This window comes from Juglans regia, chromosome 2 (assembly GCF_001411555.2).
Source record: "Juglans regia cultivar Chandler chromosome 2, Walnut 2.0, whole genome shotgun sequence".
Lineage (NCBI taxonomy): Eukaryota > Viridiplantae > Streptophyta > Magnoliopsida > Fagales > Juglandaceae > Juglans > Juglans regia.
The window spans coordinates 980,032-1,007,369 of NC_049902.1; the positions used below are offsets into that span (position 1 = coordinate 980,032).

The 27,338-nt window shown below is 37.4% G+C and overlaps 3 protein-coding genes across 4 annotated transcripts; all 3 read left to right on the plus strand.

Annotated features, from left to right (window-relative positions):
* Positions 1-180: 180 nt before the first annotated feature.
* LOC108995257 (ATP synthase delta chain, chloroplastic-like) lies at positions 181-1,227 on the plus strand. The gene has a single exon (XM_018970787.2). It carries the CDS (start codon positions 320-322, stop codon positions 1,049-1,051), a length of 732 nt encoding a protein of 243 aa, XP_018826332.1. The 5' UTR covers positions 181-319; the 3' UTR covers positions 1,052-1,227.
* A 6,823-nt stretch (positions 1,228-8,050) lies between these two features.
* On the plus strand, positions 8,051-18,429 carry LOC108995096 (probable inactive purple acid phosphatase 27). 2 transcript variants are annotated; one of them, XM_018970686.2, is made up of 13 exons: positions 8,051-8,371; positions 8,703-8,794; positions 9,084-9,153; positions 9,255-9,377; positions 9,584-9,676; positions 10,014-10,143; positions 10,760-10,841; positions 10,925-11,057; positions 11,939-12,144; positions 12,234-12,359; positions 12,778-13,081; positions 13,246-13,569; positions 18,329-18,429. In XM_018970686.2, exons 1-12 carry the CDS (start codon positions 8,183-8,185, stop codon positions 13,546-13,548), a joined length of 1,851 nt encoding a protein of 616 aa, XP_018826231.2. In that variant the 5' UTR covers positions 8,051-8,182; the 3' UTR covers positions 13,549-13,569; positions 18,329-18,429. The 2 variants fall into 2 exon arrangements, with proteins under 2 accessions (XP_018826231.2, XP_018826175.2); XM_018970630.2 differs by lacking the exon at positions 18,329-18,429 and having other exon boundaries at positions 13,246-13,660.
* Positions 18,430-21,994: 3,565 nt separating this feature from the next.
* Positions 21,995-26,717, plus strand: LOC108991322 (probable inactive purple acid phosphatase 27). Its single transcript, XM_018965546.2, has 12 exons — positions 21,995-22,186; positions 22,722-22,813; positions 22,915-22,984; positions 23,092-23,214; positions 23,364-23,459; positions 23,608-23,737; positions 24,217-24,298; positions 24,384-24,516; positions 24,800-25,005; positions 25,114-25,239; positions 25,541-25,850; positions 26,242-26,717. Exons 1-12 carry the CDS (start codon positions 21,995-21,997, stop codon positions 26,545-26,547), a joined length of 1,866 nt encoding a protein of 621 aa, XP_018821091.2. The 3' UTR covers positions 26,548-26,717.
* Positions 26,718-27,338: the final 621 nt, after the last annotated feature.

Genomic DNA, 27,338 nt, shown 5'->3' on the forward strand with positions numbered 1-27,338 from the left:
TTATAATAATAAATCTCACTTCTTCTTAATATGAGCCTTTTTTTTTTTTTTTTTTTTTTTTTTTTCCTGGAATACCATGAATCTCCTTAATCAAAATCTCCGACACATTGAAATGCGTACGCGTGTCAATTCCTTATCTTTTGTAGATAAGGGGCTACGCTGCTCCTAATAATTTAAGATGCTAATCTCATATTTTAGCCACGTATGTGACCGAACTCCTTCCAATCCTCTCCGTCCGTTTCAACACCAGAGGTCCAAAACCCCCCAATACACTTCCTCCACCCACCGGCTCAGCCAAAGCATTCCGCCACCAACAGCCATGGCCGTCCTCCAACACACCCCTATCTCCCTCCAATCCCCCAAATCTCCAGTGTCCGCTAGAAACCCAAGAACCCTAACCCACATCCTCTCTTTCTCCACCGCATTCCCATCTCTCAGACTCAAATTGAGAATCTTCGTTTCTAACAGTAAGGGCGGCGCCAAAATGTCTTCCGCAGCAGCCGGCAGCTACGCCTTGGCTCTCGCCGACGTCTCGAAGTCTAACAACACCCTCGACACGACCAGCGCAGACATCGAGAAGATCGAGAAGATTTTCTCGGACCCGCAGGTGTACGAATTCTTCGTCAACCCCACCATCGACGAGGAGAAGAAGCGCAAGGTGCTTGACGAAATATCGGCGTCGTCAGGCCTCCAGCCCCACACGACCAACTTTCTCAACATCCTAGTGGACGGCAAGAGAATCGACCTTATTCAGGAGATCGTGAAGGAGTTCGAGGTGGTTTACAACAAGTTGACCGACACAGAGCTGGCGGTGGTGAGCTCGGTGGTGCAGCTGGAGTCGCAGCACTTGGCCCAGATCGCAAAGCAGGTGCAAAAGCTAACTGGGGCAAAGAACGTGAGGATCAAGACCCTAATTGACCCGAGCTTGGTGGCCGGGTTCACCGTCAGGTATGGGAATGCTGGCTCCAAGCTGATTGATATGAGCGTCAAGAAACATTTGGAAGAAATTGCTGCTCAGCTTGACGTGGGTGACATTAAAATTGGCATATGAATTTTTGTATTTTTGGATTACTGGCTGTAAGTAATCTAGTTCCAAATTAATCCTGACATTTCTTTCTGAGAAGTTTTCTAGACTTACATAATTTAGATAAGTTAAAGAGAACATTTACGATACTTCTTCATTAACACTAAACATTAATATGGTATGTTCGATTCTTTTGTTTTTAATGACGATCAATCAATTTTGGAGATTATGCAAATAAAATATGTATTTTACACAACTATTATTGATCTAAAGTTTTCTTCTTTTCAAGATTTTTCAGCTTGTTAATGAATAAATGATCATGGGATTGGTTCTCCGATCTCCAGCATTCTTGTTCGGCTGGAGAGAATTAGAGCATCAAAATCTCTCTCTCTCTAATATTTATGTTTATAATTATATTTTATTTGTCACTTATAGCTACTTTAATCATAAGTTCTATTTGTCATTTGTGAGGATATTTGGGCTTAGGTGGAAAGATGGTTTGTGATTTATTGGCCCAAGCCCAAGAAACCGGTCCTATTTTCTTAGCTCAAAGTATACGTAAAAAAAAAAGTGATGCGAGTTTATTTATTTTTACAGGTGAGATGAGATGAAATGATATAAATTGAGATAAAAATTAAAAGTTGAATAAAATATATATTTTTAATATTATTTTTATTTTAAAATTTTAAAAAATTAAATTATTTATTTTATTTTCCTGGAAGTGTCCTATTGCCGTTCAATTTGCATGCGAAATCATTTTGTGGACAAAGGAAAAACAAATCGTTTAGTTGAAAAGAATCATCGTAAAATTAGAAAGAGGTGCCATCTTAAGAGATTACTCATAATAATTTGATTCAGCAAGAATAAATTAAAAAAGGGACTTATAATATATAATTTCAATAATAATTTGTAAAAATCATTTCTCTTCTTATATTGTGTTTGGCTGCGTGTGAACTGGTAATAGAGAAAGTCAAGCCCAGCCGTTTAACTCAAAACAGAAGCATAAAATACATCTTATAATATCAGCTTAATAATATCAAATTAATTAAAAATAATAATAAAAAAGAATAAGTTGACTGTGCCGTTTTATCAAATTAACGAGAAAGTCGTATTGTTTTCTGAACGTGATCTTCAATGTAATTAGTTTAAGATTTTTATAAATCATTTCTCACCACGCACGTAGCCCGTAGCTCTTGAACTATCAGACAACAAAGCATGTGAACATGCACGCTCTCCTGAACCATGAAAGTAATTAAAAAAATATATTAATTTTTCTATTTTATTTATCTATTTATTTTGATATTTTATATATTTTAATTTTATATTTATTTATTTTTTTTGAAATAAAAACCTCCTTTGTATTACTTATGAATTATCTGTATACAAACTTTCCTGTAAAACAATACTATGAATTTCTGGTGGAACACTCTCCTTCCAGATTTTTTCCTCAACTATAGAAAGCGACATCTTTGCAAACTTATGTGCAGCTTGATTACATTCTCTAAACGTATGATGTACTGTCCAACTTGGTCTATTCTTCAATACTCCTTTCACATCTTCAATCATTTGACCAAACCATTCCCAACTTTCCTCTTTACTATTAACTGCCTTTACAACCACTAATCTCCCTCGAAAACAACTCTATCCATATGCAAATCTGCACATAGTTTCATTGCTCTCCACAGAGCTTTTATTTCAGCAACTATTGGACTGTGGTGACCTCTCTTCGAACTGCACAGGGATACCATAACCTCCCCCTTATCATTCCTTGCCACAATACCAGTTCCCATAATACCTTCCTTCTGATTTAAGCCAGCATCCTAGTTAACTTTCACCTGATCACATTGTGGGGCCTTCCATTTACTACCTCTTCTTCCTACTGCAGAAACCTCATCCATTCCCTTCACTGATACCTGAGCCATCTGGAAATCCTCTAATGTTGCTGCAGCTTGTCCAAGAATTGCACCAGGGCTAGCAAACTTTTTTTCAAAAATAAGATTATTTCTTCTCAGCCATACCCCCCTCATCATCACTGCCACCAACTCCAGCTCCCCTTTGAGTAACTTTTTAAAGCACATATCCCATAACTCAGTAAGCTGCAGCTCCTCACTCGACCATTTCTACAGGGGACTCTTCTGCTCAGCCCAGACATCCATTGCTCCTTGACAACTCCATACAGCATGAGTTATAGACTCCATCTCTGATTCACACACAGGGCAGCAAGGATTGTCCACCACTTTCCTCTTGAACAAATTCCTTCTAGTTGGTAAACAATCATTTAGAGCTTTCCAAAGGAAAACTTTGACTACTCCCGACACATTTAAGCTCCAAATCTTCTTCCAATCAAACTTTGCCCCTTCAGACTGTTCCCCTTTTTCCCTCATCTTCCTTCCCACCTCTAAATAATAGGCACTTCTCACACTAAACAGCCCATCTTTTGTTGCTCCCCAAATCTGTTTGTCAAGCATACCAGATTTACTCAAAGGCAAGCTGCACACAACCAAAGCTTCATCCTCATTAAGAACCTCCCTTATGAGAACTTCCTTCCATTCCCTACGATTGGAGTCAATGAATTCACTAACTCTCGCCTCTCTGCTAAGAACAGCAACAGGAGATTGAATGTAGTTTGTTAACAAGGTTGGGATCCATTTGTCGCCCCAAACCTTTATATTCTGACCAGTACCAACTCTCCAAACCAGACCTGCCTTGAGAAGTTCCAAAGAGCTCCATAAACTCTTCCAGATCAGAGAAGGTCTTTGGCCTAACCTTGCATGCAATACCTCAGAATGTCGGAAGTATTTATCTTTCAGAACCAAAGCAGCCAATGACTGAGGATTTGTGAACAATCTCCAACATTGTTTGGCTAGCAAAGCAGTATTAAAGCTTTCTAGCTCTCTAAATCCCAAACCCCCCTCAGCCTTTGACACACCCATTTTTGACCAACTTTTCCACTGAATTTTTTTGTTATTCTCCTTAAAACCCCACCAGTATTTTGCCATAACCGCAGCAACTTCCTTACAAAGTTTTCTAGGTAACCTGAAAACATTCATATAGTAATTAGGAATAGCTTGGATAACTGCTTTCAATAGAACCTCTTTCCCAGCAGGAGATAAAAACTTGTTCTTCCAGTTATTCACCTTCTGCCACACCCTATCCTTTATACCTCTAAAGGAATTGTATCGTGACCTGCCAACCATAATTGGTAGACCTAAATACTTCTCACAGTTTGTAATCAGTTTTGCCCCAAGTTCCTTTAACACACCTTCCCTCACAGCTGACTTTGCATTAGGATTGAAAAAAACAGTGGTCTTCTTCTTATTCAGACTTTGCCCCGAGGCCTTCTCATATAACTCCAGGATACTCATAATTGTCCTCCATTCAGACCAGCTTGCTTTGCAAAAATAATACAATCATCTGCAAACAAAAGGTGAGTCACTCTTGTACCACCTCTAGCCACTGCCACACCTTTTAATACCTTCTGTTCTTCTGCCCGATTGAGCATAGCACTCAACCCCTCAGCACACAACAAAAAAAGGTAGGGAGAGAGTGGATCTCCCTGCCTCAGACCCCTTGTAGGCTTAATCAACTCACCCGGGCTCCCATTTGTCAACACTGCATAGGAAACAGTAGACACACAATCCATTATCAACATCACCCATTTCTCACAAAACCCAAGCTTCCTCATAACCTCCTTGAGAAAAGACCACTCTACTTTGTCATATGCCTTAGAAATATCTAGCTTTAGGGCCATACTTCCCACCTTATCATTTTGCCTAGTTTTCATAAAATGCAAAACTTCATATGCAACTATGATATTGTCAGTAATAAGCCTTTTAGGGACAAAAGCACTTTGGTTTCTCGAGATAACATCCCCTAGCACTCTCTTCAACCTATTTGCAAGAGACTTTGCAATGACTTTATACATCACATTGCAAAGACTAATAGGTCTGAAATCATTTACTGTTTTTGGCTCTTTAACCTTTGGGATAAGGGCAACAAAGGTATGATTCAGTCCACTATCCATCCTTCCCCCATTTAAAAAATTCAATGCAACCTCACATACATCATCCCCAACAATACCCCAATAAGTCTGAAAAAAACATGCCCCATAACCATCAGGTCTTGGGGACTTTAGAGGGCCCATCATCTTTAAAGCTTCTAACACTTCCTCCCTTGTAAAAGATAGCTGCAGGTAATTGTTCATATCTTCAGTAACTCTGCCCTTAACAGCATTTAAGCAAGAATCAATGATGCTGCTTGAAGGGGCAGCAGTAGTATATATCTCAGAAAAATGGGATCTAAAAGTTTCAGCAATCCCTCTTTGATCCAATCTCAGATTTGACTCTGAATCCAACACAGACAAAATCTTGTTCTTTTTTCTTCTCTGGTTAGCACATGCATGGAAGAACTTTGTGTTCTTATCTCCCATGCAATGCCACTTCTGTTTTGCTCGTTGCTTCCATTTCAAATCCTCTTGCTCTAGTAAAGACCCCACATTTTTTTGAAGGGATCTGAGAACCTCTACATTCTGTGGCCCTTCTTTATCCTGCTCCTCTTGAATTCTTTTCGTGAGCATATCTATATCTTTAACTCTTTCTCTGTCTTTTTTTTTGAACCAACCCACTAAATCCCTCCTGCAAGCCTCTAAAAGACCTTTCACTCTCTTTATAGGATCTGCAATTCTGCCCTCTCTGTTCCAACCTTGTCTTACCAGCTGCTCACAACCCTCTTCTTTTATCCAGCTTGCCTCAAACCTAAAAGGAAAATACCTTCTCCCTTGTCTTTCCTCTATTCCCATCATTGATAACAGGATAGGTAAGTGATCAGAACTTCTCCCTGCAAGTCCCTCCACCCTAATCTCCTTAAATAAAGCCCTCCAAAGGTTATTTGCCACACATCGGTCCAATCTTTCTTTTGTATAAGAACTGTCAGTGTGTCTATTGCTCCAGGTAAAGAAACCACCCTGACAACCCAAATCAAACAGACTGTTACTCTCTAAGGCCTCACGAAAATGAGTCATTTGAACTTCACTTCTCTGGTTTCCTCCCCATTTCTCTGCTTGTGTAAGAACTTCATTAAAATCTCCAGCAACACACCAGGCAGCCTGGTTTGAAGGCCTTATTTTATTCAGTAAATCCCACGAGAGCTTCCTTTTACTCACTTCCGGGTGTCCATAAAATCCTGTAAAAAACCACTCACCCCTTTCTCCTTTCTTCCTTATCAAAACACTTATGTGCCATTGTGAGAAATTTACTAACTCCACCTCCTCCTCATACTTCCAGAACAAAGCTAATGCCCCCCTTCTTCCCAATGGATCCACACTGACACAGCCATCCATATGTAACATACCCTTCAACCTCTCCAACCTGCCTCCTTTCACCTTGGTTTCCATCAGGAAAACCACATCAGGCTGCTTATCCTTCACCAACAGGTGAAGATCTTGAACTGTCCGAGGGTTCCCAAGCCCTCGGCAGTTCCAACTGATGATTTTCATAATGCCTGGTGGGGCTGCATCACAGCCACCACCTCACAGAGATCCTCCACAGGCTCTGCACCCTCATTCATTCTTGCCTTCTTTCCTCCCACAGTCATCGCCCTTTCATCAACTTCATCAATCAAAAAATGTTTATAGTTAAGGTTTGAGAGACATACCAAACTAGCCTGATCCTTTTCCCTTGCTCTCCTTTTCCAGCTCCTCTTTCGCTCCTTTGATTGACCTTTGACATTAGAGGTTGGATCTGCCTCTAGCAGTTGATCAGCCCGAGAAGAGTTGGAGTTCAACTTTGGAACTGAGACCTCCCCCTCCTCTAGCCTTATTGACCCAATCCTTCCACTAACAAATGATTCTCCCCTATCCAAACTCTCATCCTCCTCCTCATCTGCCTTAGTAATAACTTCCTTAGAGAAAATTATAGGCTCCTGCCTCTTCTTACGTCCCTCCCCTTTCATGCCATCCACCCTCTCTTCCTCTACCTCCTCAGAACTTTTTTCCTCTCGGTTAATATTCCTCTTTTTCTCATAATGTTTTCGATTCACCACCTTAGCTCTCAACCAGGTCCCATATTGTGCTCCTTCCCCATCCCCTCTCCCAGTACAACCATCTTTCCCATGAACAATGCATCCACAAGTGAAACACAGTTTTGATAACTTTTCATATTGAAAAGGCACCCAAATCTTCCCTCCCGAAATATTGACAGTTCTTCCCCTGGCCAAAGGAGCCCTCAGATTACACTCAATCTTCACTCTCAAATAACGGCCCCATGCCATTCCATCATCATTAACATCAATTTCTTTCACCCTTCCAATCGAAGACCCAATCTGCTCCCCCATCCATTTATTCATATATCCCAAAGGCAAATTATTCATTTGAACCCAGAGTTCCGCAGAATCAAAGTCTATTAGGTTAGTTTGAGTTTCCCCATTATAAACCTTTAGCACAAACAGGAAATTATCAAAAAGCCAGGGGCACCCGTCCAGTACTCTCGATTTGTCTCTCGCACTTGCTAGGGTAATAGCAAAGCAATTGAAACCAATCTCTTCAAAATCCAGAGGTTTCCCCACCCTCCATATCTTCTCCAATGTCGCCTTTACTATTTCTTTTCCGATCCCTCTCGACGAACATATTTTCCCCACCAAACTTCTTTCTCCCCTTCTCCTGATACTCTCATCCTCCCCTGCATTTACTTCAATAGGAGTATTTTCTTCTTCATTAAGCCTTAGTCGACTCCAAACCTCCTCTATTTCCTCCATTTCTCCTCTGCAACCCACCGTAGTGAGTCTAACTCCACACTTTTCCTCCCACTGACGCGGGAAAAAACAGACTAACAAACTCCACCTTTCAATCGCCCTTCAGCAGACGGTTGAGAGAGAAGACTCCAGAGTGTACTTGCTTAGTACTGTTAATACTAGTGTTAATTTTATATTTATTTAATAATTAAGAAAGTGACTATTATTTTAAAATGACAAAAAATACGAGACCCACCCAAGTATTTCTCAATAAATTCTCACTTGGCACGAATAGTCGAGGGGACTTTCTAGGTACACCGCAGATTGACAAAAAATATAGTGAGGGAGGGGTCAGAGACGGCCATGGCCGGCTTCTTTATATACACAATGATTCTCAGTGTTGGATGAATCATGCTTTGGTAGTTTTATACAATGGAGAGACTGGTGTCATTCCTGAGAGTTCCCTTGGTTTTGTTGTTGCTAGTGCGTTGTGTTGCAATTCATGTAGGAGGACATGGAGTTGGCGAGCAGCCACTGTCCAAGATCGCCATCCATAGGGCCCTCTACGCCATTCACGATAATGCCTCCATTAAAGCTGAACCGGTCCTTCTCGGCATCAAGGTAACAGAAACTACTTCTTCTTCTTCTTTTCATTTTTGGGTTTAAAGAGGTTTACTTTGTTGACTTCTGAAAGTCCTTGTTTGGTTCGTTTTGAAAGGATGGGAAATAAAGAGATTTTGAAAGCTGCTAACGTATGAAAGCGATTTATCTATAAACTCAATCGATTAATCACTAATGGGGTACTATCTCATGTTGGTATAGTGGCCATTCATTCGTCTGTAATTATTAATGGAATTGAGACAAAGCTGAAGCAAGTCCCACGTACCTGTTTACTGTGCAAGACACCAACATCTATGTAGTAACCATTATCTGATTGATTTTTTACACACAGGGGGAAGATTCTCAGTGGATAACCGTGAAAATTGACAGTCCTGGCCCCTCTGAAGATGATTGGGTCGCTGTCTTTTCTCCAGCAAAGTTCAAGTAATGTTTGCCTTTGTACCTCTTATGAAGTTCCCTCATGTTCTTTCTTACATAGTTTGACTGTTTGGAGTACTAGAATTCAAAAAATAATACTAAACTCGGAAAGTAATTGTAAGCCTTAATACTTGGTGTCGCTTCATCCATTAGCAATCATTTCTGAATGTTTTATAGGACCATAATCGTGCTCGTTACAGTTCATATTGATAAGTTCTCATTTTAGGATTTTTGTTAATCCATATCTTGGAGCCTGTGGATTGAAAAATAAAATAAAATGATCCTATAATGACAGCTCATCTACCTGCCCATCCGATGATGAACCAAGACAGCAGACTCCATATATATGCTCAGCTCCAATAAAGGTATTTGTTATTGCAATATATCCTATGCTAACTCGATTCAATTTTTAACCATTTAAAATTAACTTTTTCTCAGACTAATTAATGGTGGTTTGAATTTTCAGTACAAGTTTGCCAATGATTCCACTGCCGATTATACAAAGACAGGGAAAGCATCTTTGAAATTTCGATTGATCAATCAGCGGTCAGATTTCTCATTTGCATTATTCTCAGGCGGTTTGTCAAATGTAATTCTTTATCTGTCTGCCGTTTTAGTGATTTGTAATCAATTATATTCTTATTGTTCAAAGCTTCATTGTGCTACATATTTCTCACATGGAACTTGTGCTGTACTGGGCAAATTACTGACTTTCTTCTAATTCTCAAGCCTAAATTATTCAGCAAAGCAAAGGACACTTCAAGTGTTGACTAAGCTTGTATTGCTGTATTGCAGCCAAAATTGTTGGCAGTATCAAATACTATAGCTTTTGTGAATCCAAAGGCACCTCTCTATCCTCGCCTCTCCCAAGGGAAGTCTTGGAATGAGGTAAGTTCATTATGTCTTTTCTGTTCATGGATATTAATTACTAAGCCTACCTAAATTATTGATAGAATATTATATATAATATGGATTATCACTAAGGGCCCGTTTGGATAGTGAGATGAGATGAGATGAGTTGAGATGGTTTGTGAATAGTAGTATATTATTAGTTGAAATTAGATGAGATGAGACCTTTGTATCCAAATGGGCCCTAAGTGTTAGTTTTATTGTGGAAGCCAAAGTTGTCTGATGTAATGTAGCAATGTTTTGTGTACTTTATGGTTCTGGACTTAAGAATATGAGCACTCACATGTCCATAAAACATTGTTCTGCTATCATTCAGATGACAGTAACCTGGACCAGTGGCTATAACGTTATTGAGGCTATGCCGTTTGTTGAGTGGGGTCTAAAGGGAGAATCTCAATCTCAATCGCCTGCTGGAACATTGACTTTTAGTCGAAATTCCATGTGTGGTATGAACCATGTTCTCCTCTAATTATGCTACTTTGACAAGGCTGTACCCTTTTATTTTTAAGTTGCTTGATCGGTTACTTTCACATGAAAACCCTGTTCGGCTAGCAAGCTATTGTAAGCATATCATGTTGTAAATCCTGACGTGCTATGCTTTTTATATGATACTACTATTCCTTAATCAGGATCTCATCCCTCAGTGATTGATAAAAATTAAATATGAGAACAGGGAAACAAAAGAAAGCTAGCAAGGAAGGAAGGAAGAATATTATTGTGGATTAATACTCGAGCGATTTTCATAATATCTAAATAGATGAAACTTCTCACGGCATGAGTTGGGAATTGACTCTGTCAAGATTCTATTGTATATCCCTCCTGAAGACTACTGTTTGGCCAACTGTTCAGGAGAAATTTGGAAGGTCGGGGTAGAATGTGAAAGAAACACATAGAAACTACCAAATTTTACTTAAATACAGAAAACTTGAGAAACTATAGGAAGAAACTAGGAGAAGCATTTGAACTTCTTTGTGGACCTAAACAGGGAAAAAATTGACCCAAGAATATGAAAATGACACTAAATCAATGTAATAACGAATTTAGGCTCTCTCCATTCTGCAGCTCCACCGGCACGGACAGTTGGTTGGCGTGATCCCGGTTTCATCCATACAAGTTTCTTAAAAGAATTGTGGCCAAACTCACTGTAAGTACCTTAACCAATAACCTTTATGTTGTGGAAGTGCTTAGATTATTGTTCTTGAGGCTCTTATGATGATGGTTATTCAGGTACACTTATAAGCTTGGCCATAGGTTATTTAATGGTTCTTATATCTGGAGCAAATCTTATTATTTCAAGTCATCGCCATATCCAGGGCAGGACTCATTACAGCGTGTTGTAATATTTGGTGACATGGGAAAGGTAGTAGTATTAGAAGTTATAGAAAGTTTGATAAATGAGTACCTTCTGGTAGTAAACCTTTACTTCTTGAAAAATTTTAAACATAAGTCCCACACTCCTACATACCACTTAAAAATATGTAATTTTACCATTTTACTCTATATTTCATGAAATAGGAAAATATGAAATATAAGGATAAAAAAATAAAATTACATGTTTTTTAAATGATGTGCAGAGTGTGAGGCTTCTATATAGCATGAATCTTGTTTCCATCATTCCATCTCCTTTCATTCTTTATTTATTGATCTAATGGAATCTGATTACAATAATGAATGATAATTTTTGGTTATCAAAATAATAATCGAGAAATTCTCTTTACATATGTTTCGAAAGTCAATGAATTGATCTTTTCTTTCCTACTACTGTAACAAACTAATACTGTATTATTGGTGGAAGAAATGCATCAAGCATTGAGCAATGTCTTCCTAAGCATGCCTAACCAATTTATTAATGAAAGTAAAAAGAGCTATGATTAAAGAAACTATTCAGTGTAATTGTGATTTAGTGCAACAATTCTTTCCTATGCAATTTGAGAAGATGAATTCCTAGCAACTGTTAAGCACATATGTCCTATAGGCTATAGTTGCTTCTCCAAATCTCTTCTTACCAGCGGTTCCTCTTCCTTTGGTGTCAATGGATCTTAGAAAGGTTCATTGATTTTATTCCTTTGTTTTTCCCAGTTCTCATTGTAAAGTGTATTCCCTAGCAAGTATCAACTACCAAAAGAATGTTGAATGGACAATAAAAGTTGTCACCAGTAAATTTGTAGCTTTCTAGGTAGATATTATACATTTTCCTAAATTTAAAATAAGATATTTACACTTTGTTCCCATGTGTTGCAGGCTGAACGTGATGGTTCTAATGAGTACAGTAATTATCAGCCAGGGTCACTCAATACCACCGATCAACTCATCAAAGACTTGGATAACATCGACATAGTTTTTCACATTGGAGACATCACCTATGCAAATGGATACATATCGCAGTGGGACCAGTTCACATCACAGGTCGAGCACATTGCATCAACAGTACCATATATGATTGCAAGGTTCGGATGCTTGCTGCATTGCATGTATAGTTATGTTTGAAGCATATTTTGGTTATATTGGTTGGAACTCACATGTAGTACTCCTGCAGTGGCAATCATGAACGAGATGTACCAGGGACAGGATCCTTCTATGACTCTAATGATTCAGGTGGTGAATGTGGTGTCCTTGCCGAGACCATGTTTTATGTTCCTGCTGAGAACAGAGCCAAGTTTTGGTAAATAATATCGACTCTTCTTTGAGTTATTAATTTTTTATTAGTACTGTGAATTCCCTCTTAGAGTTATTAAAGGTGCCATTAGAAGAAAGAGTTCAGAAAGATAAACGGTAAATGTTAGTGATCAGGGGGGAGTTGAGATTCAGGCTTTGATAGCTCAATTTTACAGAGTATTTAGAGTATTGTCTACAAGGTTACTGTCTGCAAGAATTTTTAGAGCATGCCAAAATGTGCCAGTATGTTACTTAGTTAATAAAATCTTCTGCACTGGCTTATGATAATTCCCAGTATGTTACTTATTTCTGCTTCTGTAAAGGACCATTTTTACAAGTTTCATTTTGAATTGGTCTGCTTGCTAAATCCCACACTGACATGTCCAAACTTCCCTTTTGAAAATCTTGTTGATTGGTCATTACAGGTATTCAACAGATTATGGCATGTTCCACTTCTGTATAGCCGACAGCGAACATGATTGGAGGGAGGGTTCTGAACAGTACAGATTCATAGAGAACTGTCTCGCATCAGCCGATAGACAAAAACAGCCATGGTTGATCTTTGCTGCTCATCGTGTGCTTGGTTATTCCTCCACACAATGGCAGGATGGCTCGTTTGGGGAGCCCATGGGAAGGGAAAGCTTGCAAAAGCTCTGGCAGAAGTACAAAGTAGACATTGCATTCTTTGGCCACATCCATAACTACGAGAGAACATGCCCCATTTACCAGGTTAGGAATAATAGAAATCTTCCCATGTTTTGAATAAAAATTTATTTATTTCATTTATATTTCCAGTATTGCCAAATGGTTATTCAATCAAAGGGCAGGCCCTTTCTGTTAAAGATACTTCACACAAAAGTTTTGATCACTTAAAGATTATGTGGGTGATGCAGAATCAGTGTGTGAATAAAGAAAGATCTCACTACTCGGGCACAGTGAATGGAACAATCCACATAGTTGTTGGAGGGGGAGGGAGCCACTTATCAGAATTTGGGCCAGTTCAGCCCAATTGGAGTGTTTACAGAGATCTTGACTTTGGCTTTGTCAAACTGACTGCATTCAATCACTCATCCCTTCTGTTCGAGTACAAAAAGAGCAGTGATGGAAAGGTTTATGATTCCTTCACCATTTCCAGGGACTACAGGGATGTGTTGGCCTGTGTACACGATGGCTGTGAACCCACCACATTAGCTTAATGTGATTTATTGCTGTATGATTTGATAAGATTATGAGAAGTACAAGTGTTTGCACAGAATGATTTACTGCTGTATTTGGAAAATATTCACACACAAATTACAATAGTTGATCACCAAATAAATACACATTTGCAGAAACTATTTTAAGAAAGAATAAAGCTAGCTGTTACAGAATATTATGCAGGAATTAAATATGGTGATACGAGCTTGATTCAAGGCTGAGAATCTGCCTCCTTGGTCTGATGCTTGATTGAAGGAATTTGCGTGATTTCCTTTATACGCCCCCGCAAGATTGAGCTGCCATCGGCCAGACCAATCTTGTTCCTTAGAATTTCAGTTCGTTGCCGTGAAAGAGCTTTGGTAAGAAGATCAGCTAGCTGGTCCTGGGTGTTAACATGATGAACATCGAGAAGCCCCCGTTGAACCATATCTCGAACAAAATGAAGATCAATCTGAATGTGTTTCATGCGAGAGTGTTGGACAGGGTTGAAACTGAGATGGGTAGCTCCCAAGTTATCACAGAACAGCTTTGGTTGTCGTCTGAGTGGTAAGCCAAGTTCTTTGAATAATGAGATGAGCCAGGTAGTTTCGGAAGCTGCATTTGCAAGGGCTCGATACTCGGCTTCAGTGGATGATCGTGCTACTGCCCTTTGTTTTTTTGAACTCCAAGAGATTGGATTTTTACCAAGAAAACTGATATAGGCTGAGGTTGAGGTCCGATCATCATAGTTTCCGGCCCAATCCGCATCAGAATAAGTAGAGAGATCAAAACTGGAATTTTTTCTGATATGAATACCATGAAAAATAGTGTGCTTCAAATAGCGAAGAAGTCGCTTGGCAGCTGTCCAATGTGTCACCGTTGGTTTGTGCATAAACTGTGAAAGTTTATTTACTGAGAAGGAGATGTCTGGGCAAGTGAGAGACAAGTACTGAAGTGCTCCAACAACACTTCTAAACTCGGTACTGTCAGTGGAAGATGTGCCATCAACTAATTGGAGAGAAATGCTGGTTGATAGAGGAGTAGACACATCTTTAGCTCCAGCCATGTTTGTTTTGGATAAAAGATCACGGATGTACTTATGTTGAGACAAGAAAATACCAGATGTTGTGGGAATGACCTCCATTCCCAAGAAAAAATGTAACTGCCCCAAGTCCTTTAAGGAGAAACGACCACCAAGTTGTTGAATGATTTCATCCACAAAATGTTTATCATTACCAGTAAGTACCAAATCATCCACATAGACTAATAAATAGCATATAATGGAATCCTTGTTGTAGATAAAAAGAGATGAGTCAGATCTTGAGTTTTGAAAACCAAGACCCAGAATGGCAGATTTGAGAGCTGAATACCAAGCTCTTGGAGCCTGTTTGAGGCCATAAATGGCCTTCTTTAACTTGCACACATGATTTGGATGAGTAGCATCTTTAAATCCCGGTGGTTGTACCATGTACACTGTCTCAGTTAACTCAAAGTGCAGAAAAGTATTGTTTACGTCTAATTGTCTCAAGGACCACCCTTGCATCACAGCCACTGTCAGGACAGTTCTAATAGTAGCAGGTTTCACTACTGGACTGAAAGTTTCTTTGTAGTCTAGCCCCTCACGTTGGTTGAAACCTTTGGCAACAAGCCTCGCTTTAAAGCGATCAACCGTCCCATCTGAGTTTCGTTTGACACGAAAAACCCATTTACATCTCACGGGGTTACAGTTTGGGGGTGGGAAAACTAGTTCCCAGGTACTGTGCCGCATGAGGGCAGTGAGTTCATTTGACATGGCTTGTCTCCAGTGAGGTTCACGGATTGCTTGTCCCACACAAGTAGGTTCAATACATGGTTGGAGAGGGTGCTTGGTGACAGAGTTGAACTGTTTAGGTTTGTGAATATTATTCATTGACTGAGTGGTCATTGTGTGGGTGCGGTTGGTATTGTCAAGATTTGAGGCCAAGTGAGAGTCATCAGGAACAGTGGTGATTTGTGTGACTTGAGTGGTGCGTGAATCGGAGGAAGAAGATGCATGCTCATGTAAGGAAGAAGAATTAGGGCAATCATGTGAAAGAGAATCATCTCGAAAATTAGAGGAAGTGTGGAGAGATTGATTACCAGTAGATGATGCGAAAATGGTGTCGGTTCCCGTTGGTGCTGGCGGTGGTTCCGGCAGAGACGACACAAGAGTGGATGACCTGGGTGTTGCGGACGAGTGGGTTTGCACGAGAGACTCTGTTTCTGCAGAACGAAAATGAGGATGAGTTTGATTCTCATCAAACACAACGTGGCGAGACAAGTAGAGCTTATGGGCTTTCGGGTCAAAGCACTTATAAGCGTTATGGGTTGAAGAAAAGCCCAGGAAAAGACAGGGAACAGCTTTGGGTTGGAGCTTGTTTGAGTTATATGGCTTGGTGTAGTGGTAACATAGACATCCGAATTTTTTGAGTTTGAGGTAGTTCGGTGGCTGATGAAACAGGGCCTCAAATGGAGATTTGTTATGTAAAATGGATGTGGGTTGGCGATTTATAAGATAGGCTGCGGTGGAAAAAGCATGGGGCCAAAAGGATAATGATAAAGAGGCATCAGTTAAAAGAGTAAGACCTGTTTCGACCAAATGACGATGACGACGCTCGGAGACACCATTTTGTTGTGGTGTATGAGGGGCGGTGGTGTAATGACTTATGCCATGAATGGAAAAATAATTTTTTAAGGCAATAAATTCACCACCATTATCCGAATAAATACTTTTGATTTTTGATTGAAAACGATTTTCAACAAGATGTTTGAATTTTGGAAAAATAGCACTAACTCTAGATTTGGTTTCCATAGGATAGAACCAAATATATTTGGAGAAGTGATCAACAAAAATCAAATAGTATCGTGATCCATCAATACCAATAGTATGTGAGGGATCCCAAACATCGGTGTAAATTAAATCAAGAGGTGGATGACTTTGAAGACTATTGGATCAAAAAGGTTGTTTGTGTGCTTTATTGATAGAACAAGAGGTACAAAGACTAGAGCTAGGCCCTTCTTGCATTATTGGAAGAGAAAAATTGGTAACAAGATGATGAACAATTTTTTGAGAGGGATGTCCAAGACGCCAGTGCCATCCATCTATAGAGGTTCGTTCATGCACGTTTGCAACCATTTTTGATGAAGCTTTCACCATGGATTCCGGGAAGGTGTAGACACCATTTTCACATTCACCTTTTAGTAGAACCGCCTCCGTGATCTGATCCTTAACAAGGAAAAACAAGGGGTGAAATTCAACAAAAATATTATTTTGGTTGGTGAAATGATGCACGGAAATGAGATTTTTGCAGATATTGGGAACACAAAGAGTGTCTTTAAAATGAAAAGTTCGATTAGGTGAATGAAGAACCAGTGAACCAATGTGTGAAACATGCAAACCTGAACCTTCACCTATGACAACTTCATCAGTACCGTCATATTCATAGTGGACTGATAGATTTGCCAGGTCACCAATAATATTGTGTGAAGCCCCTGAATCAAGCAGCCATTTGGTGTCCGTGGCAGGGGAAGTAGTGACATAGTTGACAGTGGGCTCAGCACGTTGAAACCGGGGACAATTTTTGGCCGTGTGACCCACTTCATCACATATCTGGCATTTGGGTGTATACCTTCGGTGACCATTGGGCTTAAAAAAAATTTTGTTGTCTTTTGGGCCGCTAGACGGGCCTGAGGTATAATCAGGTTTTGAGAAACCATTTTGACGACCAGCCCCTTGTTTGGAAGAACTCTTGAAGCTATGTGCACCAGATGAAGATCCGGAGCGGCGATTCGTGTAGTTGGCGGAGGCTACCAATTGTTGAGTGGTGGCATCAAGTCGACGAAGATATGCGTCGTGTCCAACAAGTAGATCGTGAAGTTCCTCGAACATGAGTGGCTTTTCCCGAGCACGAATGGGTGCGGCGATTTCGCGAAAGTCGCTTCCCAGTCCATTGAGGATGTACAAAGTGAGATCATCTTCGGAAATGGGGTGATCAATCAGAGAGATTTCATCGGCAAGAGCTTTAACAATATGTAGGTACTCTTGAACCGAGTTATTTCCTTTCTTGATCATAGTAAGCTCCTCCTTTAATTGCATTGCCCTAGTCCGGGATTTACTCGCATACAGAGTGTGCAGTTTGGTCCATGCTTGGTGAGATGTTTTGGCAGCGGAAATAAATGGAGTGATTGTGGTGGTAGTAAAAGCCAAGATAGCACTAAGAATAAGTTTATCTTGTCTTACCCAGTAGGTTTTATGGAGATTGGAAATGGAGGAATCAGTGAGGGGAGGGCATGGATTATCACCGGTGACATAATCAAGTAGATTATAGCCAATAAGAAGAGCTTCAAACTGGGCACGCCATTGAGGGAAGGTTGACGGTGTGAGTTTTTCATTTATTTGAGCAGTAATATTGAGTGCGATGAGAGGAATATCGATTGGGGATGGTGGGTTTGAGACTGGGTTGCAAGTATTTTCAGAGGTGGGGACCGAATTCTCGTGGGAGGGTGGCTCGGATGATACTATGATAAGATTATGAGAAGTACAAGTGTTTGCACAGAATGATTTACTACTGTATTTGGAAAATATTCACACACAAATTACAATAGTTGATCACTAAATAAATACACATTTGCAGAAACTATTTTAAGAAAGAATAAAGCTAGCTGTTACAGAATATTATACAGGAATTAAATATGGTGATACGAGCTTGATTCAAGGCTGAGAATCTGCCTCCTTGGTCTGATGCTTGATTGAAGGAATTTGCTTGATTTCCTTTATATGATTGACAAGAAAAATGTTCCAGCATTATTAATGCAATTGATGTCGCCATTACAAAATAAATAAGAAAGTTATATGCACCATCTCTTTCCTCCCTTTCCAATAGATTATGGTTAATAATATGGAAGATAATCATTCTGAGCCGCCCAGAGGAATCAAGTTCATATTTTTATCACTACAGCTTTGTATGGACTTTTGGACACCCCATGAAAGATAATCAGTGTTTGATGTATCGAATTCTCTGCTTTGATTCTTAAAGATAGACAAGGAGCTCACTGTTAATTCTTAAAGAGAACTAGAAGTGCTACGTTCCCAAACAAACATCACAAAAAAAGCTCTCCTTTTTCTTTAATGGGTAAGTAACCAATAAGAAGGAGACCCGAAAAGTAGTTTAAAGTCGTATAATTCTGGGATTCTCAATGGCATCACATCCAAATTCAAAGATTCTGGGAATCTCAATGGCATCACATCCAAATTCAAAGATTAGCCAAACAGTGCAAATCTATTTATTCCCACGGAAGGTGGCGGGGGGGAAGAGAACTACTCAACAAATGCAAGGGAATTTGTTTAGTTTCGGTTTCAGAGACCTCTGTTGGAGTAACCACTGTTGACAGAATCACGATTGCATTGGAAAAGAACATGAAAGCTACAAAAATCGTGTTGCGTTTCGTTGCGATTGTGTCAAAAAGAACCCTTGCTAACTTAGGCTAGCATTTAACTCTCTCTCTCTCTCTCTCTCTAATTGAAATTGAGAAGTGTATAGTTTTTTTACAATTTTATTTTAAATGAGGATTACTTTTATAAAACAAGCCAAATATATTTGTTCAGATATAAAATAAATAAATAATAAAGTCTTACTCTTTTCATTAGTTTAAATTTTTAAGATAAGTTGTGATTTTACATAGTATCATAATAGAGATTTGACTTCTTCTGCTTTTAAATTCTAACTCTATACTCTACTCCATTTAATTAAATGTTTAATATTCAATCCTAGCTACTTTATAGTGTACTATCAAGAAAGTGATGCAAGTAAAACGAGACACCGTGTAAATATTAGCATTGGATTATGTATCTGTATAGTGCATATGCATCTATATATTTATATAATATGACCTTAAATTAGATTGCATTGGATTATGCATATCTCAAAATTTGCATAACTATGAACAATATTTCTACAAATTTTAAGATATACTGTTCATTTTCTAAATCTTACTTTATTACATTTATCTCTCTCCTCCCCCTCTCTCTCTCTTCACCAATAGATAAAATTTTAAGAAAAAAATTTTAGTAGATGCTAAATGATAGAATTTGCAGTGATGTTAATTGTAAAAAAAAAAAAAATAATATTTTATTATTATTTTATTTAAAGATACATAATCCAATATATGAGTTTTTTTTTTATATGTAAAATTAATTTTTAAATAATGTAATTTTATATATACACGTAGAAAAATCAATACTAGTGCTATAAACCAATGTAATCGGTTGAATGAATTTGGTTGCGGGTCTTTCGAAGTCAAAACAGAAAGCGATGCTTTATTTTTATTTATTTTTAACTTCTATCTATCTAAAATAATGAAATGAAAGGTGGTCTTGCATTTTCTCGGAGACTTTCTGTGCTCTTATGTTTAGTTGCTATAAGAGAACTTTCGTTGGATTAGTTAAAGTTAAAGTATATTTTTAATAAATACAAAATGAATTTAGTATTTAACTATTACATTCATATAAGTTTCTACATTAGAATAGTCATTTTTTCATTATATGATAATAAAATAATATAAGATGAATTTAACTTTAACTATTCACATCAAATCTTTATATTGAATTATTCATTTATTTATTATATAGTAATGAGTAATTAATAATTTTGAAAATTTTTTAATTTTTTAATTTTTTTAATTATGAATTTATTTTATTTTATCATATTTTACTATTCATAATATTATATATTAATTAGTAATTGTATTCTAATTATATTTTTTCAATTGTCATTTAAAATGGAGAGAAAAATAATTTATATTAAAAAGAGAGAGAAAAAAAGAATATAAAATAGATTTTATGAATGAATAGTTCCTTTCAAATTTAGAAATAATTTTAGATATTATTGTAGAATATAGCTAATTTAATGTGAGCTATTTTATGACTTAATAGTTAAATTTTCATTAAATTTAACTTTTAGCTAATTCAATGAGAATGCTCTAAGAAGGCCGAAGGAAAAGTGGATTAATATCTTTTGCATGAACGCATCTTATAATCTTGTTTATACATATTCATGCATTTACATAAAAAAATAAATTCCCACCTGGCAAGAGTAGTCAATATAAAGCGCTGCTTGACAAAAATATGGTAAGAGGACGTGAGATCATGATGGAAATTATAATATAATAGAACTGTAAGGAAAATGACAGAGAAGATCTTTGGGTAATATACTTTTAAAATAATTCTACTTATTCTATTGTGATAAGTTGATATTCTCCATCAATTTTTAAAATTTTTTTTTTAACAAATTGATCTAATAATGATAAATATAACACGTACATTTTATATGACGGAATGAAAGTGGAAAATATGTAGTATCTAGCATTACTTACACTTATCACCCTTTGAATCATCTTTTATCTTTTAGAAAAAAAAAATCTAAAAGTTAAAAGATAATGTCACATCTTATAATTAATATATAGTAGGATGTGAGTTTAGTGTGCAAAACTCTCTTTTTATTATTCTCAATGTTAGATTAATGTGAGATTGAATCAGAGTGTATATATCTATTTATGAGGAAAGTATATAAAGATAAGATTAGATAAAATCTATAGATAATTATTAAAGTTCAAATCTTTAGATCAAACATCAAATTTGGAGCTTTCGCTGGCAAGAATTTGATAATTGGCCAAAATCAACAAAAGGGTAATAATAGGTCAAGAGATTGAGTCAACGATGAGCTAAATAGCTAAATGTGACATTGGTAACTGCACTAAAAAGAACAAAATGCCAACAAAAATGAGTTTGAGACTTCAAATCATGCTCAATAAAATAAAAAATAAAATAAAATTAGACTAACAAATTAAAATATTTTTATTATTTTCAATGATTAAATAAAAAGTATAGATGATAGCTCCCTATTTATAAGAAAATTATATATAAATGAGATAAAATAAATATGTTAATAATTATAAAAATCAAAACTCTAAATAAGTTAAACCTCTCAATCAAGTAGGCAAAATTTAAAAATAGAATAATGTGCCATAAAATAGACCTCTAAATCAAACGGTGGCTGCCAGCCATTGGATTCCGACGCCCGCCGAGTGGATCCGGTGATCGGCTGCCGGACTTTGGTCAATTCCAACAATTAGCATTAGAGTTTTTAAAGTTTAGAGCTTTGTATTTTAGAATTTTTTTAAGATTTTTTTAAAATCTTTTTTTTTTAAAATGAAATTCGATTGGAGTATACGTAAAAACGTTACTTTGAGATTACAATCAAATTTAAAGAGACGTAAATCAAAGAGACGTTCTTAGGCCAAAGATTGAGATAACAAAAAAATTTGATTGTTATGATCTCTATCACGACGAGACGTTCTTATAAGGCCGGCTTAGTATATATATACGATGGGTTGCTGAGGCTTCAACCAAGTATTGAGTTTTGGATGAATGCTTGCTGGTCGCTTTAAACAATGGAGAGCTTGGTGTCGTCCCTGAGAGTTCCCTTGGTGGTGTTGTTGTGGCTAGTGTGTTGTGTTGCAGTTCATGTTGGAGGACACGGAATTGGAGAGCAGCCGCTGTCCAAGATCGCCATCCACAGGGCCCTATTCGCCCTTCATGTTAATGCTTCTATCAAAGCTGAAACGGTCCTTCTTGGCTGCAAGGTGACGTAAACTTCGTCCTCTTCTTCTCTTTGTCGACTTCTGAAAGTCCTTGTTTGGTTCATTGAGAAATGATAATAGGGAACAAAGAAATATTTTGAACGCTGCTAAAGAATGAAAGCGATTTTTTGTAACAATGTCAAGCTTAATCTTCTCACTCTCTCTCTCTAACTTTCTCTTTCTGATTCAAGATTCAAATTTGATGGTAAAATGTTGAAAGGTATTACTGGCCAAAAAAGAAAAGTCTAAAGAGAACGGATTTATCTATAAATTCAATCGCTTAATGGCTAACGGGGCATTATTCTCGTGTTGTTATCGAGGCCATTCATCCTTCTGTAATAATTTGATTGAGTCGAGAGTCAGAGACATAGCTGAAGCAAGTCCCACCTGTTTACGTAAGGTGCAAGACACCCACATCTATGTAGTAACCATATGATGAACATGTGTATCTGGATTACATTGGTTAATCCTTAAAGCTATATATCTCTGTGTTGTTAGGTAATATGGGATTAGTAATGTCTGATTGATTTAAGCACAGGGGGAAGATTCTCAGTGGATAAATGTGCAAGTTGAGAGCCCTGGACCTTCTAAAGATGATTGGGTTGCCGTATTTTCTCCAGCAAAGTTCAAGTAATGTTTGTCTCCTTACCTCTTATGAATTTTCTTACATAATAGAATTCACAAATCCTATATCTTATGAAAAATAATAAAAAAAAATCCTATAATGACAGCTCATCTACCTGCCCACCTGATGATGAACCAAGAGAGCAGGCTCCATATATATGCTCAGCTCCAATAAAGGTATGTGTAATTGCAATATATATATCCCTATGCCTAACTCGATTCAATTTTTAACCATTTAAAATTAACTCTTTCTCTGATTAATTAATGGTGGCTTGAATTTCCAGTACAAGTTTGTCAAAGATTCCTCTGCCGAGTATACAAAGACGGGGAAAGCATCTTTAAAATTTCAATTGATCAATCAACGGTCAGATTTCTCATTTGCGTTATTCTCAGGAGGTTTGTCAAATGTAAGCCCTTGTCTGTCTGCCTTTTTAGTGATTTGTATTCAATTCTATTCTTCTTGTTTAAAGGGGAAATTTCTTATTTTCTTTTAGTTCTCAAGCCTAAATCTTTCAGAAAATCACATTTGATTAATTTTGTTCTGCTATATTGCCAGCCAAAATTGTTAGCAGTCTCAAACACTATAATAGCTTTTGCAAATCCAAAGGCACCTCTGTATCCTCGCCTCTCCCAAGGGAGGTCTTGGAATGAAGTAAGTTCATTATCTCTTTTCTTTCGTGGATGATAATTACCAAACCTACAACTAATGTAATGGAACAATGTTTTGTATGATTCATTGTACTGGGCTTAAGAATATGTGCACTCACATTTCCATCAAATGTTGTTATGCTCTCATGCAGATGACAGTAACTTGGACCAGTGGCTATAAAGCTACGGAGGCTGTACCTTTTGTTTCGTGGGGTCTCGATGGAGAACCCCAATCTCAATCGCCTGCTGGAACATTGACTTTTAGTCGAAATTCCATGTGTGGTATGAACTACGTTTTCCTCTAACTGTACTACTTTGTTGAGGTTGTACCCTTTTATTTCTAACTTTGCTTGATTAGTTACTTTCAAATGAAAAACCTGTTCAACTAGCAAGCTATTGTAAGTCCCACCATGTTATTATGTTATATGTTACAACTATTCCTTAATCAGGCTCGAGCTTTTCTCATAATATGTAAATAAATGAGTATTTTTCACGATTCAAGATTCTACTATATATCCCTATTGGAGACTACTGTTTGGCCAACTGTTCAGGAGAACAATTTGGAAGGTTGTGGTAGAATGTGAAGAAACATAATACAAACCACCAAATTTCACTTGGTACAAAAAACTTGAGAAACGATGGGAAGAAATTAGGACAAGAATCTGAAATTCTCTGAAAAAATTGATCCAAGAATATGAAAATGACACTAAGCGAAGCCAAAGTTACTAATGAAGTTGGGCTCTCCATTCTGATTTCTGCAGCTCCACCTGCGAAGACAGTTGGATGGCGTGATCCTGGTTTCATCCACACAAGTTTCTTAAAAGAATTGTGGCCAAACTCACTGTAAGTACCTTAATCAATAAGTTTTATGTCGTGTAAGTGCTTAGATTATTATTCTTAAAGGCTCTGATGATGATTAGCTATTCAGGTACACTTACAAGCTTGGTCATAGGTTAATAAATGGTTCCTATATCTGGAGCAAGTCTTATTATTTCAAGTCATCACCATATCCTGGGCAGGACTCATTACAGCGTGTTGTGATATTTGGTGACATGGGAAAGGTAGCATTATGATTTTTATAATCTTCCATTCATACCTCTGCTACCTCTCCAATCATTATATGTCATGTTGCAAATCAGCATCCCTGGTTATGGAACTAAAACTTGCACCGGGTTAGGTTGGTTGAGATCATTGCTACGCATTCAAGGCTCCATTGCAAGCCTTTGCTTAACATTTTATGTCTGCTTTTGTGTTTTTTCTATAAGAAAAATTCAAGTCGATTGATTTTCTCTTGTTTGATGATGCCCACATAAAACTATCAACACTTGTTTTAACTTCTTTCAGGCAGAGCGCGATGGCTCAAATGAATATAGTAATTATCAGCCGGGTTCACTCAATACTACCGACCAACTCATCAAGGACTTGGAAAACATTGACATAGTTTTCCATATAGGAGATATATCATATGCAAATGGATACATCTCGCAATGGGACCAATTCACTTCACAGGTGGAGCCAATTGCATCCACTGTCCCATATATGATTGCAAGGTTTTGTGCAATTATTCACCCTATACTTGTCTGTATATTGATTTGGATTTTAATATTACTTTATGACTCTGGTTGATTTTTTTTTTATTATTTTAAATTCCTCTGCAGTGGTAATCATGAGCGTGATTGGCCAAATACTGGCTCCTTCTATAACAAAACGGATTCAGGTGGAGAATGTGGTGTGCTTGCCAGCACCATGTTTTACGTTCCTGCTGAGAACAGAGCCAAGCTTTGGTAACTGCATATCTTCTTTAAACCTATTTTAAGCATTTATAGGTTGCTAGTATAATGAATGGTGTTCAAAGATACACAAACAATTAAACCTCCCTTGATAATTTTATTTAAGTTCATCCTATGAGCACGTTTGTGTTTGGTTAAAGTGATTGGGAAAGGGGTCCAATCCTTAACAGTGGTGCTCCTAAAAGGCAGTTTAGTACGTTATTTTCATTTGCTTTCTTTGCTGTAGATTAGTGCCTTGTATTCAAGCTTTTGTTTCTAACTTCTTAAATAAAAAAACTCTGAATATGCATGCCAGGTACTCCACGGATTATGGGATGTTCCGCTTCTGTATAGCCGATAGTGAGCAAGACTGGAGGGAGGGATCAGAACAGTACAGATTCATAAAGCGTTGCCTTGCGTCGGTGGACAGACAGAAACAACCTTGGTTGATCTTTGCTGCCCATCGTGTCCTTGGGTACTCCTCTGACTATTATTACGCCTTGGAAGGCTCATTTGCAGAGCCCATGGGAAGGGAAAGCTTGCAAAAGCTTTGGCAGAAGTACAAGGTGGACATTGCCTTTTATGGCCACGTCCATAACTATGAAAGGACATGCCCCGTTTACGAGGTAAATACAATAGCAAGTTTATCCAACTTCTATAAAGTTCATTCAAGTAAGCTTGATTATCTATGAATCCACACATGTACAGAGTTTCATGATGCATACATCAGCCTACAAACATGTCATATCTGTATTTAATCAATATGCCGTATCTGTAGTTAATTAAGTTTCAGCAGTTAGTATTCAATGAGTTCATGTAGTTTATCGAGTTCTGTATATCAGTATTAGGTAAGTGGGTTCGATTATCAACTCTATTAGGTAAGTAGTAGTATTCAATGCCTGTTAGGTAGCACTAGTACGTCTTAATCATTTTCAATTCCAAATAGCTCAATCACTGGGTTTTAGATCACTTCAATGCAATGTCTTTAAATGATATGTTAATTTGTTGGTGGTGCAGAATCAGTGCGTGAATACAGAAAGATCTCATTATTCAGGAACTGTAGAGGGAACAATCCATGTTGTTGTTGGAGGGGCAGGATGCCACTTATCAAAGTTCAGCCAAGAGACACCCAAATGGAGTCTTTACAGAGATTATGACCATGGATTTGTCAAACTGACAGCGTTCAATCACTCCTCCCTCCTCTTCGAGTACAAGAAAAGCCGCGATGGCAACGTATCTGATTACTTCACCATAACAAGAGAGTACAAAGATGTCCTGGCTTGTGTGCATGATGGTTGTGAACCCACCACTTCCGCATCTTAAACTTTACCTTGAAATTCAAATTCTTTCAAGGTTACTTGCACCTCAGATTTGTTGACAGCAAGTATCTATTAGACTCTTTGCACAGATGGCGACCGTGAAATTTATTTACACTTTTATCTTCAAGTCTTCCACCGGATAATTTATTGATTTGGATTAGTTTTATTAGTAAATACATATGTACTATCATTGAATTAATAATTAGGAGTGAAGGCAGAGATAAAATCACATAGCTAATTTTTATCGTTTATATACTTAATTTTTATCATTTGTTTTAACAAGTTTCACATAACTATTTCTATCTTAATTTTTATCATTCACTTAAGTCTGATGTTAACTCAAGTGAGAGGTTTAGATTAGCGATTTGAATAATTTAGTTGTTCTTAAATAACTATCTTATATGATTAATATTAAATATTAATAATATATTTTATCATCTTAAATGTTAATTACCATTTATCCGCGATACACTTTACTAATCGCCCACACCAAATACTAATTTCGCCCGAGTCCACATTCACAAGAGACGAAAATCCTATAGAATATGTGTATATTCCACACGTGAGTCTCATGCAATGGTACTGATTTTTGTGTTTTGTGTTTATTTTCCCAATAGAGAAGTCTTAGGCTTCGTTTGGAAGTTGAGCTCATCTCAATTTATCTCAACTCATTATTACAATTTTTTCAAATTTTAACATAAAATATAATAAACAATTCAATTTTTTAAAATTTTAAAATAATAATAATAATAAACAATAATATTCTAATAATATTTTATCATCTCAATTCAATTC